General features: G+C 44.7%; 2 protein-coding genes across 2 annotated transcripts; one reads left to right on the top strand and one right to left on the bottom strand.

Annotated features, from left to right (window-relative positions):
• Positions 1-21: 21 nt before the first annotated feature.
• Positions 22-3,759, bottom strand: gcc1 (GRIP and coiled-coil domain containing 1). Its single transcript, XM_073480216.1, has 4 exons — positions 3,592-3,759; positions 2,567-3,061; positions 1,793-2,461; positions 22-1,570 (listed from the first exon to the last, which is right to left on the bottom strand). The coding sequence occupies exons 2-4, from the start codon at positions 2,954-2,956 to the stop codon at positions 308-310; spliced, it is 2,322 nt and encodes a 773-aa protein (XP_073336317.1). The 5' UTR covers positions 2,957-3,061; positions 3,592-3,759; the 3' UTR covers positions 22-307.
• Positions 3,760-4,544: 785 nt separating this feature from the next.
• On the top strand, positions 4,545-14,222 carry LOC141008036 (ADP-ribosylation factor 4). Its single transcript, XM_073480218.1, has 6 exons — positions 4,545-4,800; positions 5,214-5,294; positions 11,110-11,219; positions 12,572-12,643; positions 12,735-12,860; positions 13,619-14,222. The coding sequence occupies exons 1-6, from the start codon at positions 4,734-4,736 to the stop codon at positions 13,703-13,705; spliced, it is 543 nt and encodes a 180-aa protein (XP_073336319.1). The 5' UTR covers positions 4,545-4,733; the 3' UTR covers positions 13,706-14,222.
• The last annotated feature ends 1,314 nt before the right edge of the window (positions 14,223-15,536 follow it).

The raw sequence follows: 15,536 nt of genomic DNA on the forward strand, positions 1-15,536 counted from the left end.
CATCTGAATGAACAAACTGAGTTTGTGAAGCAGGAAAAATATTTTAATTTGAACAGAGAATCAAAAATATACACACGAGTGATCTGAACGTTTCCTCAAAGTGTCAAATATTTATATTGTTTATAGATTCATATACTTACACACAGCTCAGTGAGCAGCTGACACAAACCAAACTCCATTCAGTTTTTCTATTAATTTAAACATCATCATCAGGAGACGACGGCCCCTTCATGTTAATATATTTCATACCAGTCTGAGGTTTGATTATCTCACTAGCACAGCTGACAGTTTCTTCTTCAAGTGTTTCTCATCTCTTGCTGGCGCTCCACCAGCTTGCCGCCTGCAGCTTCATCACGCTGTGTTTCTCCTGCGGGCTGAAGTGGAGGATGGTCAGGATGGCGGTGAGTGTCTGCTGCCTCCCGCTGGTGTCCTGCAGTGTCAGGAACTTGTAGATGACATTCTTCAGGTACTCCATGTTGGCGCCCTCTCTGCTCCGGTCTCGCATCAGTTTGTCCAGTTGTCCCCGCAGCTGCGTCACCTCCTCGTCGTGGCGCTCTCCGTTAGCGATGAGCTTCGCCTGCAGCTGATGGATGTCGTCCTCCAGCCTGTGTTTTTGCCGCCGCAGTCCGCCCACCTCCACCTCCTTCCTGGCCAGCTGCTCGGCGTACAGCAGTAGTGTGGGCTCGTTGGGCGTGACCCGCCGTAGGGCCTGGCTGATGATGTCACCCTCGCTCTGTGGGGAGTAGCTGTCATCGGTGGCCATCTTGTCGGTGTTGTTGCTGTAGCTGAGCACTGTGGCTCGCAGCCTCTCCAGTTCCTGGTCCTTCTCGTCCAGCAGCGCCATGGTTCTCTCTCTCTGTTTGTGAAGCTCTGCCTCCAGTCGCAGCAGGTTGTCGCGGTGCAGCGCCTCCACCCGCTCCAATTCCTGTCTGTGCGTGTGCTGCAGCGCTGCCACCTGCTGCTGCCGCTCCTCCAGCTCGCGGCGGTGTTGGATCTCGGCCTCGTCGCTCTGGATCCGCAGGTTGATGTACTTCTCCTTCAGCTCGGCCAGCTGATCCCGGATCTCCTCCAGCTCCTTCGCCTGGCAGCCGTCTTTGGCATTCTTGTTCTTTAGAACCACCTGCGCTCGCAGCTTGTAGCGCTCAAACTCGTCTTTGACTTGCCGCAGCTCCTGCTGGTAGAAGAGCGCCGAACGCTTGTCTCCGGCCGTCTCCACCTCGGTCTCGGCCAGGTTCTGGATGTTTTGGTCCGGGTTCCTCTGAGCAGCCAGCAGCAGCAGCTTCCTCACCTTCTCCAGCTTCTCCTTCAGCATGCCGACGTCCAGCTGCGACTCATCCACGATCAGGTCAGAGGCCGTCCTGCTGGAGGCGGCGATTGCGAGCGTTTTGTTCTCGGTGTCGAGCTGCAGGATCCGGTCTCTGAGCCTCTGAGCTGTCTGCTGGTCTCTCTGCCTCGTCTTCTCACAGGAACCCAGAACCTCGGACAGTTCAGAGACCCGCTGCTCCAGACCGGAAACCCTCATCTCTGCAGCCTGAGCACGCTCACGTGCACGCTCCTCTGCATCACAAGCCTGCAGACACACAAACAGAGATGTGAGACAACAAAGACTTAAGACAGCTCACCTGGCAGCAGAAGAAGAGACATGTTCTGGTCCTTATCTGGACCAGTCTAGATCTGGTCTGAGTTCATGTACTTTAGATCTAAGTCTATACAGAGAGTAAACAGTCAGATGGTCTCGATATGGATCTGCTACGGTTAGTTTGGACCTGGGCAGTTCTGGTCTCAGTTTTACCTTCTTGGTCTCAATGTGGATCTGCTGCTGAAAGTGGTTTTTCAGCCGTGTCAGCTCTCGCTGCAGTTCGTCAACTCTGGGATCTGGTTTCTTCTGGTCCTCCTCTGCAGCCTGCAGCCTCCTCCTCAGCTCGTCTCGCTCCTCCCTCATCTTGTTGAGGTGGGCCTGAGACTCCGCCCCCCGGTCCACGGCCTGTGATGTCACAAGGAGCGTGGCATTGGCTTCCTGTAGGCGGAGCTCTGCATCCTGTCGCAGATCTCTCTCCTGCTGCAAGATCTTCTGCAGCTCCCTCAGCTGCTGGACGTGGTCTACCTGCTCCTGCTCCCTTTCGTGCTGCTGCGTGATGATGCGAGCGCGGCTCTCAGCCAGCTGCTGCTGCAGACCGCGCAGCTCCACCTCCTGCTGCGTCGTCATGGCGACCAGGCGCTCCTGCAGTTCCTCCATCTCCTGCTTCAGCTGACGCTTGTCGGCCTGGAAACTTGCCTCCATCCGGGACTTCTCCTGCGTCACCGTGGCCAGGGCGCCGGTGAGCGTGCTCAGTTGGCCCTTCAGCTGGGTGACTCGACGTTCCGCCTCCAAACTGGGAGGGGGCGTGGCCTGCTGCTGCTGCTGCTCCACCCCTGTGCTGCTGTTCTCTGAACCAGCGGCGTCAGGGTTGGACCTCAGGAGCTGCAGGAAGAGTCATCACGTGTTAAACTGCTGCAGGAGAGACGAACACGAGAACATCGGGTTGTCCCGTCTGGTCGGTTAAATTAAATTAGATCTGACACGTACCATAGAGCTGGATCTCCCTCCTGGTTCTCCCTGATCCTCCTCGCTCTGGTCCCCTCTGGTGGTCTCGCTGGGCGTGTCCACAGACGCCGCAGTGTCCACACTGTCCTCGCTATGCAGCGAGCAGCCGTCCTCTGGGAGCTCCACTGCAGCGGCGGCAGTGGTGGTGAAGGTGTCCTGGCCTTCCTGGTTCAGGTCCACCTCCTGGGTCACCGTCAGGACCTTAAGACTGGCCTCCAGAGCCTCCTTCTCCTTCAGGAGACTCTTATAGGCCTGGACCACATCCTTGAAGCGGGTCTGGTACTGGACCAGCTGCTTCTTCTGAGACTCGATGGTGTCCAGCAAGTCCTTCCTGCTGGGGCCGCCCCCGAAACTCATCCCGAACTTCTCCATGACTCCGAGGGTCTACGAGGGCCGGGTCAGACTGGATCGATCATCATTCAGGAGCAGAACTGGTTCAGCTGGGATTGATCATGGTCAGACTGGGAGTGATGGTTTCTGAAAAGAGAAAACTGACACATGAAACAAACACCTGGATTCTAACATCAGCCTGACGACCTTCCTGTTTCTCACATCAGCTTTAATTAACTTTAGTCATGATTTATTAACATGTATAACTGATGATTAGTTAACATTTATAGTGACAGAACTGATCTGAGCACCTGTGAGTGATATTGTTAATAAATTAGTAGATCGACAACAAATTAATCTATGATTTTAGTAACTAACTAATCACATAAGCCAACCAGTAAAGTCTTCATTCGTTGGTTCCAGTTTCTCCGATTTTTCTGTCAAATAAATTAATACATTTTAAAAAAAACACATTCAGAGAAAAGTGTTTGTTTCATTTGTTTAGTTCTGAAGGTTTGTTCTCTAACACCGTTGTTTCCGGTTTGAATCAACTCGAGCAGAAACACAAAGAGTGAAAGTGAAATATGAAGTCTGTCGTTTAAAGCTCAAACTGACTTTAATATCTGACGTTTGTCACAAACACCGACATTAATCTGCGGGTTTAATCCGGTTCTTACCTGATAAGCAGCCTTCAGCAGAGTCACGTTATGTTTTAATGAAGAGAACACAAACAGAAAATGTCTCCGACTTGATTAATTACATCAAAAAAATGTAAACACGAAGATAAACTCAGAGTTTAATCGCTACAGCTGTTGACTGTCAGCTAACAGCCGCCATGTTCGTCTGAACCGGAACTGGAGGAGGAGGAGGCGGGAATCTGATGCTGCGTTCACCGCTGTCAGGAAAATACGCAGACCAAACAAACGTTTTGTTTTGATGTTTAAAAATTATAAATGTGGAAGTATTAGCGATGTGATTTGGTTTATTGTCACTCTTTCTGACCTTTATTGTCAACTTACATAAAACATAACAAATACAGAGCATATCATTACACGAAACCGGAAACTACAAGTAAAAAGGGTAAAGTGAAATAAATAATTAAAATGTTTAAAACAATCAAACAATGGATAAACATGAAAACATCTATGGAAATAACCTAAAGGCAATAGTTAAACCGAGGTTAGGGGATTACAAAATTTAATTCAGAAAAGGGTTAGGCTATTATAAGAATTTTTCAGGTGAAAAATTACATCAAATTTTAATTACATTAAAATAATATAACAGAATAAAGCATAAAAGTGGCACATGTGTAAATCTCTATTGCGTTGGAAAGCCTGAAAGATAGGGTTTGTCATGAAGAGTGATTTGTATCTAATATGTATCTATATTTAATATATAATATAGGATATATAATATTTAAATTCATTTATGGGAGCTGTTTGTTATTGATAGTTTATGAACCTGGGAGAAGATTTCAGAGATCGCAGATGAGATTTTAAATCATTTCAGGAATAAAGATGAACATCTTAATCTGGTTGATGAATGAATCTTCCGTTTTTCCAGTGAAATATGAACTCATCACGGCTGCTTGTAGTTAATAAAGTTTTTTTCAAAGCAGTGACGTCATTTATTCCGCGTTGGCCTGGACGTGGCACCGAGGAGGAGCTGCCGAGCTGCGCCCACTGACTCCGCTCGTCTCCGCCTGTTCTCCGTCTCCTGCGCGGCTCTGAGCAGCAGTCTGTCCCGGACTCACCGGCTGACATTGTCCCCCGTCAGGCTTTTACTCCTCCCGCCGCTGAACCGGGACATTTTTAATAAAATGGGGCTGACGATCTCGTCTCTGTTCTCCAGGTTCTTCGGGAAGAAGCAGATGAGGATACTGATGGGTGAGCACCGCGGCTAGGCTAACTAGCTCTGAGGCTAACCGGCCAAGGACCGGCGGAGCTGGAAACACTCCCGGTGCTCTGATGTGAATGTTCTGGCACACTGAGCGGATCCTGTCCTCAGCTATTAACCCCGACTGGTTGAAGTAAAACTCCAGCATGAAGAGAAAATGTTAAAAATAGAAGCTAACACAGCTAGCTGCCAGAAGCTAACGGTCCGAGCTATCGGATCGTGAAGGAGACGTAGCGGTCCGTCAGATTCAGTTCACGGGCTGTTCTCAGCACTTCACTCTGGAGTCTCAGCTTAGATTAAGTGTAGTTTGAATGTAGTTAATCTGAAGCTGTTTAAAGGCTGTAATCATGTGTTCAAGTCAATGGTTTGTGCGGTTAAAGTCAGGTTTTTGGTCTTGTTTCAGTTGGTTTGGACGCAGCTGGAAAAACAACGATCCTGTACAAACTGAAGCTCGGAGAGATCGTCACCACCATCCCAACTATCGGTGAGTGATCAGTGATCAATACAGCAGCCTGTTGATCTGCTGTGTGTCTGTAGCAGCTGTTAGCTCCTCTCTCAGCTGCTGCGGCTCAGTGTTACTGCTTTATTATTAATATGCATGAGAGTCCATGCTGATCTCAGACTCAACATACAGTGAAGTCATTATTAAATACTGCTTTCATTAACATGACACTGACACGTTCATGACACATTGACTGCATCGCTCAGTCTGTACTTCAAGTATTCTTAAACCTGGCTGTATATACACATCTACACGCTCTACACCTGCAAGCTCTACATCTGCACGCTCTACATCTACATGTTCTATACCTACATGTTATGTACCTACACGCTCTACATCTGCACGCTCTACTTCTCCACGCTCTGCATCTACACACTCTACATCTACACGTTCTACATCTATACACTCTACATCTGCACGCTCTACATCTGCACGCTCTGCATCTACACACTCTACATCTACACGTTCTACATCTATACACTCTACATCTGCACGCTCTACATCTACATGTTCTATACCTACATGTTATGTACCTACACGCTCTACATCTGCCACTCTACTTCTCCACGCTCTGTATCTACACGTTCTACATCTGCACGCTCTGCATCTACACACTCTACATCTACACGTTCTACATCTATACGCTCTACATCTACACGCTCTGCATCTACAGACTCTACATCTACACGCTGTACATCTATACGCTCTACATCTGCACGCTCTACATCTGCACGTTCCACATCTATACGCTCTACATCTGCACGCTCTACATCTACACGCTCTGCATCTGTACACTCTACATCTGCATGTTCTATACCTACATGTTATGTATCTACACGCTCTACATCTGCATGTTCTATACCTACATGCTCTACAGCTCCACGTTCTACATCTGCACGCTCTACGTTTGCACGCTCTACGTTTGCACGCTCTACATCTATACGCTCTACATCTGCACGTTCTACATCTGCACACTCTACATCTGCACGCTCTACTTCTGCACGCTCTACATCTGCACACTCTACTTCTGCACACTCTGTATCTACACGCTCTACTTCTACACGCTCTACTTCTACACGCTCTACATCTGCATGTTCTGTACCTACATGTTATGTATCTACACGCTCTACATCTAAATATTATGTATCTACACAGTCTACATCTGCACGTTCTACATCTATTCGCTCTACATCTACATGCTCTACATCTGCACGCTCTACATGTGCACATTCTACATCTGCACGCTCTACATGTGCACATTCTACATCTGCACGCTCTACATCTACATGTTATGTACCTACACACTCTACATCGGCACGCTCTGTATCTACACGCTCTACATCTGCATGCTCTACTTCTACAGGCTCTACATCTACACGCTCTACATCTGCATGTTCTATACCTACATGTTATGTATCTACACGCTCTACATCTGCATGTTCTATACCTACATGTTATGTATCTACACGCTCTACATCTGCATGTTCTATACTTACATGTTATGTATCTACACGCTCTAAATCTACACGTTCTGTATCTACACGCTCTACATCTGCACGCTCTACATCTCCACACTCTACATCTGCATGTTCTATACCTACATGTTATGTATCTACATGCTCTACATCTACACGTTCTGTATCTACACGCTCTACATCTGCACGCTCTACTTCTACAGGCTCTACATCTGCACGGTCTGCGTCTGCACGCTCTATGTCTATACGCTCTACGTCTGCACGCTCTACATCTGCACGCACTACATCTACATGCTCTACATCTGCATGATCTATACCTACACGTTCTGTATCTACACGCTCTACATCTGCATGATCTATACCTACACGCTCTACATCTGCACGCTCTGTATCTACACTGTCTACATCTGCACGCTCTACATCTGCATGTTCTATACCTACATGTTATGTAGCTACACGCTCTACATCTGCATGTTCTACATCTACACACTCTACATCTACACGTTCTGTATCTACACGCTCTACATCTACACCCTACATCTACACACTCTGTATCTACACGCTCTACATCTGCACGCTCTAATTCTACAGGCTCTGCATCTACACGTTCTAAAACTCAGCTCTACATCTGCACACTCTACATCTACACGTTCTGTATCTACACGCTCTACATCTACAGGCTCTACATCTACAAGCGCTACAACTCAGCTCTACATCTGCACGCTCTACATCTACACGCTCTACATCTGCACGCTCTGTATCTACACAGGCTACATCTGCACGCTCTACATCTGCACGCTCTACATCTACACGCTCTACATCTGCACGCTCTACATCTACACGCTCTACATCTGCACGCTCTACAGCTACATTTTCTATACCTACATGTTATGTATCTACACGCTCTACATCTGCACGCTCTACATCTACACGCTCTACATCTGCACGCTCTACATCTACACGCTCTACATCTACACGTTATGTATCTACATGCTCTAAATCTACACGTTCTATATCTACACGCTCTACATCTACATGTTCTCTACCTACACGTTCTGTAGCTACATGCTCTACATCTGCACACTCTACATCTACACACTCTTCATCTGCACACACTACATCTACACGTTCTGTATCTACATGTTCTGTCTACACACTCTACATCTGCACACTCTACATCTGCATGCTCTACATCTACACCCTACATCTACACACTCTGTATCTACACGTTCTACATCTGCACGCTCTACTTCTACAGGCTCTACATCTACACGCTCTACATCTGCATGTTCTATACCTACATATTATGTATCTACACGCTCTACATCTGCATGTTCTATACCTACATGTTATGTATCTACACGCTCTACATCTACACGCACTACATTTACACACACTACATCTGCATGATCTATACCTACACGCTCTACATCTGCATGTTCTATACCTACATGTTATGTATCTACACGCTCTAAATCTACATGTTCTGTATCTACACGTTCTGTATCTACAGGCTCTGTATCTACACGCTCTACATCTGCATGCTCTACTTCTACAGGCTCTACATCTACACGCTCTACATCTGCATGTTTTATACCTACATGTTATGTATCTACACGCTCTACATCTGCATGTTCTATACCTACATGTTATGTATCTACATGCTCTACATCTGCATGTTCTATACCTACATGTTATGTATCTACACGCTCTACATCTGCATGTTCTATACTTACATGTTATGTATCTACACGCTCTAAATCTAAACGTTCTGTATCTACACGCTCTGCATCTGCACGCACTACATCTGCATGCTCTACTTCTACAGGCTCTACATCTACAGGCTCTACATCTGCATGTTCTATACCTACACGTTATGTATCTACACACTCTACATCTACACGTTATGTATCTACACACTACATCTACACGCTCTACATCTACATGTTCTCTACTTACACGTTCTGTAGCTACACGCTCTACATCTGCATGTTCTACATCTACACGTTCTGTATCTACATGTTCTGTATCTACACGCTCTACATCTACACGTTATGTATCTACACGCTCTACATCTACATGTTCTATACTTACATGTTATGTATCTACACGCTCTAAATCTAAACGTTCTGTATCTACACGCTCTGCATCTGCACGCACTACATCTGCATGCTCTACTTCTACAGGCTCTACATCTGCATGTTCTATACCTACATGTTATGTATCTACACGCTCTACATCTGCATGTTCTATACTTACATGTTATGTATCTACACGCTCTACATCTACACGCACTACATTTACACACACTACATCTGCATGTTCTATACCTACATGTTATGTATCTACACGCTCTACATCTGCATGTTCTATACTTACATGTTATGTATCTACACGCTCTAAATCTAAACGTTCTGTATCTACACGCTCTGCATCTGCACGCACTACATCTGCATGCTCTACTTCTACAGGCTCTACATCTACAGGCTCTACATCTGCATGTTCTATACCTACATGTTATGTATCTACACGCTCTACATCTACACGCACTACATTTACACACACTACATCTGCATGTTCTATACCTACACGTTCTGTATCTACACGTTCTGTATCTACAGGCTCTGTATCTACACGCTCTACATCTGCATGCTCTACTTCTACAGGCTCTACATCTACACGCTCTACATCTGCATGTTTTATACCTACATGTTATGTATCTACACGCTCTACATCTGCATGTTCTATACCTACATGTTATGTATCTACACGCTCTACATCTACACGTTATGTATCTACAATCTCTACATCTACACGCTCTACATCTGCACGCACTACATCTCCACACTCTACATCTGCATGTTCTATACCTACATGTTATGTATCTACACGCTCTACATCTACACGCACTACATTTACTCACACTACATCTGCATGATCTATACCTACACGCTCTACATCTACACGTTCTGTATCTACACACTCTACATCTACAGGCTCAACATCTACACGCGCTACAACTCAGCTCTACATCTGCACGCTCTACATCTACACGCTCTACATCTGCACGCTCTGTATCTACACGCTCTACATCTGCACGCTCTGTATCTACACGCTCTACATCTGCACGCTCTACATCTACACGCTCTGTATCTACACGTTCTACATCTGCACGCTCTACTTCTGCAGGCTCTACATCTACACGCTCTACATCTGCATGTTCTATACCTACATGTTATGTATCTACACGCTCTTCATCTGCATGTTCTATACCTACATGTTATGTATCTACACGCTCTTCATCTACACGTAATGTATCTACAATCTCTACATCTACACGCTCTACATCTGCACGCACTACATCTCCACACTCTACATCTGCATGTTCTATACCTACATGTTATGTATCTACACGTTCTGTATCTACACGCTCTACATCTACGTGCTCTACATCTGCATGTTCTATACCTACACGTTCTGTATCTACACACTCTACATCTGCACGCACTACATCTACACATTCTGTATCTACACGTTCTGTATCTACACGCTCTACATCTGCACGCTCTACGTCTATACGCTCTACGTCTGCATGCTTTACGTCTGCCTGCTCTACGTCTGCACGCTATACATCTGCACGCACTACATCTACATGCTCTACATCTGCATGATCTATACCTACACGTTCTGTATCTACATGCTCTACATCTGCATGATCTGTACCTACATGTTATGTATCTACACGCTCTACATCTACACGCACTACATCTACACACTCTACATCTACACACTCTACATCTACGCGCTCTACATCTACACGCTCTACATCTGCACACTCTGGGTCAGTACACAGTTCAACGTGTGACCAACATGTTAATGATGCGTGAATGACGTCCTATCAACATGTTGGTCACAGCAACGCTCTGGGTCCAGTGACAGCTGGGATCACCTCCTGCATGCTCTACATCTACACGTTCTATACATACATGTTACGTATCTACACGCTCTACATCTGTTTAGTCTCACTCTGAAATCAAGAGTTGAGTTGTTGTAGGAAGTTTCCGGTGGAGTTTGGAGTTTGACCTCGAGGAATTTATTTCTAAAATCAAACACATCACTCATTTAAATCAGAATCAGAAATACTTTAATATCCCCTAGGGGAAATTGTTTAAAGCAACTCACATTAAGTTCACTCAGACCTCATGAACAACAACTTGATCTCATCTAAACTGGAGAATTTGTATCCCTTTAAACATCCGGATCAGAACTTCTTACACTTCTGTGTGTGTGTGTGTGTGTGTGTGTGTGTGTGTGTGTCTCAGGTTTTAACGTGGAGACGGTCGAGTACAAGAACATCTGTTTCACAGTCTGGGACGTTGGCGGTCAGGACAAGATCAGACCTCTGTGGAGGCACTACTTCCAAAACACTCAGGTACTTAACCAGAACCAGAACACGCAGGTACTGAACCAGAACCAGAACAATCCGTCAGATTGCTGTACGTTAGCTGTAAACTAACATTAGGGAGCAACAGCACACACTGTGGCTGTGTTGAATTGAGGTGAAGCTCTGAGTGAATTCAGCACTCAGCAGAAACTCTGGTTCTGGTTCTGTGTCTCCTCTCTGTAACGTTTCGTTCATGAAGTAAAGTCCATTTCCCCTTCAGCATACAACACTACAGAACCTGGAGGTCACCTCCGGATCACTGCTGCAGTCAGGTTGATAAACAGGAGTGAAGATAAATCCACTTTTTAATCCCAGAAATTAAAAAGTAATCTCTGAGCTCTCTCCGTCGGCAGTGTTGGGGAGACTTAAACTACATGTAGTTGAACTACATAGCTTAACTACAATTTGCTGCAACTTGCTGGTAGTTAAACTACATTCATATTTTGTGCTGCATCAAGTATTTCAACTACTTTTTGGGTCATTTTTGTAGTTTAACTGCTCAATTTACAAACTACAATTTTGGCCAATAACATAAAATATTTTTTTTATAAACCTATACCTATATAATATAAATGTATTTTATTTTTCTTTGAAAAAAGGCATGAAACATGTCATGACATGCTAAGCCAACACTGCCTCTGATTGGCTTGCCCTGGCAGCACACGAATGCTTCACAGAGTGGGTAGGTCTTTGTGCCAAGGAAGTCAGTGCAAAGATGTTTTTAGCACCAAACGGAGCCGGCTGTCTGATAAAAACTTTGAGAGACTGCTCGTGTCGTGTCAACAAGCAATTCTGCCCTGGCATCTAGTTCTAGTGCCTAAGTGTTAGTGCCTCTGAAGTTCCTGTGATGTTGACCAAAAATGTCAGCTTTTGTTCTTTAAAAAATAAAACTTGAGTTGAGAGGCATATTTCTGCTGGCATGTGAATTTTTTGTAGGCTATTATATTTTGTTTCTTATACACCATATGTTGATTTATTTAACGCTGAGTTAAATGAGTATAAAGAGTATAAGTAGTTGCTAAAGCTACTTTTTTTAGCAGTAGTTTTACAAACTACATTTCTCCAGGGGTAGAAATGTAGTTTGTTCAAACTACTGCCAGTCTGAACTACATGTAGTTTTAAAAACTACGCTTGCAAAGTAGCTTCCCCAACACTGTCCGTCGGATCAGAGCAGAATCTGATGAGATTCCAGGTGTTTATTCTGCCAGAAGGTCTGGATCTGCACCGACTCTCCTCCACAGCTGGAGGCTCTTAGCAGCTGCTCTCACTCTATAATATAATAAGTAAACTGTGTATACTAATGACGTGTGTGACCTCTGACCTGTGTGTCTCCTGTGCAGGGTTTGATCTTTGTTGTGGACAGTAACGACAGAGAGAGAGTAGCAGAGTCTGCTGATGAGCTCGCTAAGATGGTGAGTAACTGACAGGAAGTAGAGCTGCTACACACATTGGTCTGTTCTATTGATCGATGGTGTCATCAGTCACATGACTCTCTCTCTGTAGATCCAGGAGGACGAGCTGAAGGAGGCAGTTATTCTGGTGTTTGCTAACAAACAGGATCTTCCTAACGCCATGGGAGTCAGTGAACTCACCGACAAACTGGGTCTGCACAGCCTGCGCAACAGAACTGTAAGGATCATTATTCATTCTTCAGTATTATTTATTCATCATATCAGTCATCAATACTGTGTGATCAATATTTATCAGTCATCAATACTCAGTGATCAACATTAATCAGTCATCAATACTCTGTGATCAATATTTATCAGCCATCTGTCCTCCTGTTGGTCTAATCCAGACTAACATATTGTTTTGATTTGTTAGTCTGACAGGAAGTTATCATAAGTAACAGTGTGCCCTTATTTTGAAATGAGACTTCCTGATTGGTCTGCATGGTTTCACGTGTTTACAGTACAGATGTTTACTGCAGCTGTTGTTTACAGTACAGATGTTTACTGCAGCTGTTGTTTACAGTACAGATGTTTACTGCAGCTGTTGTTTACTGTACAGATGTTTACTGTTGATCAGACTGAAACTTCACCTGTAGTTCAACTTGATCAGTGATGACCTCACATGTTGGTCACATTTTGGTTGAACGTCGTTCACGCATCATTAACATGTGAGCTGTTGAAACTAGAGCAGCTGACAGGAAACAGCTGCTATCACACATCATTCATGTGTCGTTCATGTGTTGATCACTGTCCGTCACTGTGCACTGAAAATAAAGTTGAATTGAATCTGATCTAATAAAAACATACTGTGATCACTCCAACATGAAGTTATCTGTATCATGTTAATAACATGTTAGTCTGGATCAGCTCAGATTATTATCATCAGCACTCACCTGTCTGGCTGTCTAACAGTGTTACCTGTCTGTGTCTCATCAGTGGCATGTCCAGGCCACCTGTGCCACTCAGGGTACTGGTCTGTACGAGGGTCTGGACTGGCTGTCGAGTGAGCTGTCGAAGCGCTAGAGCAGCTGACAGGAAACAGGAAGCAGCTGACTGAATTCACACCATGTACAAACTGATGCAGACCAGGAGGAGAAGGAGCCTTTCAAAGGACTGTTTCTGTTTTTTTAAATTATAAATGTGTCTGTCTGTAGCAGGAAGTGATGTCAAGGACTCTGAGCTCACTTTGATTTCCCATCATCCTCTTCTGTTCTTCCTGCAGATGTTTGTTAGATCTGTTTTTGTTTCTTTTAATCAGCATGTTTTAACTCAGAATCATGTGACAGGAAGTGATGAAGATGAGGGGTGGGGCCTTAGACAGGTGACTGTGTACCTGTGGGAAGGGGCTGGGGTTTAAATATGGTGACAACACTGTCACACCTGAACACACCTGTGGGCAGGGGGCGGAGCTTAAGACAGGTGAAAGTCACCTGGTCATGTGATGACTCATTCCAGAGCCGAACCTGAAGGCGTCGTCATTCCTTAACAATGTGAAAAAGAAGAGAGACAATGATGCAATAAAGGTTTTTTTTTCTTCTCAGCCGTTTCCAATGTTTATTGATTATTATCAGTGTTTTACCATCAATATCTTGTTCTGACCTGATCACCTGTTTTAAGGAGGTGCATAAATTAAACCTGAGCACAGTTTGTTGTTACGAGGACATGTTCAGTTATCATGTTTACATTATTACATCAGCATCAGTGCTGCTGGATTCTCATCACTAAACTCTGTCGTTACTAAAGATGAAAAAATTCTGTTGTAATAGAAAACTTGTGTTTGTTAACCTCGCTGCTCGCCCAGTGACAGCTGGGATCAGCTACAGCTTCCCGAGACCCTGCAAAAGATGAGCAGTTATGAAGAAAGACCACCAACCACTGTGACCTGTCTGTGTCTCATCAGTGGCATGTCCAGGCCATCTGTGCCACTCAGGGTACTGCTCTGTACGAGGGTCTGGACTGGCTGTCAAACAGGAAACAGGAAATGAGTTACAAACAATTTCAATCCCAATATCTGTCCTGATGCTGATTAAAGACTCTAAAAATTTACATAAAGTTCAACACTTCAGTCATCAGCATGGTCAATAACGGAGCTCCTCCTCACGTTGATCACATGTCAATGAGATGCTGATTATTTGTCATTGACGAGTCGTTACCGCATCGTTACCACGTTGTTATTGCATCGCTGCCGCGTCGTTACGACGTTGTTACCGCATTGTTACTCGACTCTTTTCAGAGCAGCGCTGAGATCGAAAGTGACTGATATACGATTAGTGGCTGAGTGGCATATGCCACTGACTGAATTTTTTTATTGACATGACTGAAACAACAATTTTTACAGCAGCACTGAGATCGAAAGTGACTGATTGTGTGCCAACAGTGACTCGGTGGCATATGCCACATATTTAGTGGCATATGCCACTAAATTAATGTTTTTATTAAAATGGCTGAAACAAACAACAGTTGTTCACCATTTCTAATCAACATTTGGGGACTGTAGGTATTTTCAGCTTCACATTACAGGAAGCTTAAAAGAACCTTTGAAACCAACAAGGAAGATTCTGCCCCGAGATCCCAAGCTGATATGAAAGAACTTTATTTAGACGCTTTTTACAGCAGCACGGAGATCGAAAGTGACTGACGGTGTGCCAAGAGTGATGGTGTGCCAGCACTGACTCAGTGGCATATGCCAGTTGTTTAGAGGCATGTGCCACTAAATTTATGTTTTTATTGAAATGACTGGAACAAACCACAGTTGTTCATCATTTCTAATTAACATTTAGGGACTGCAGGTATTATCAGTTTCATATTACAGGAAGCTTAAAAGAACCCTTGAAATCAAAAAGGAGCAACATTC

Source organism: Pagrus major, chromosome 14 (genome assembly GCF_040436345.1).
Source record: "Pagrus major chromosome 14, Pma_NU_1.0".
In the NCBI taxonomy this organism is placed as follows: Eukaryota; Metazoa; Chordata; class Actinopteri; order Spariformes; family Sparidae; genus Pagrus; species Pagrus major.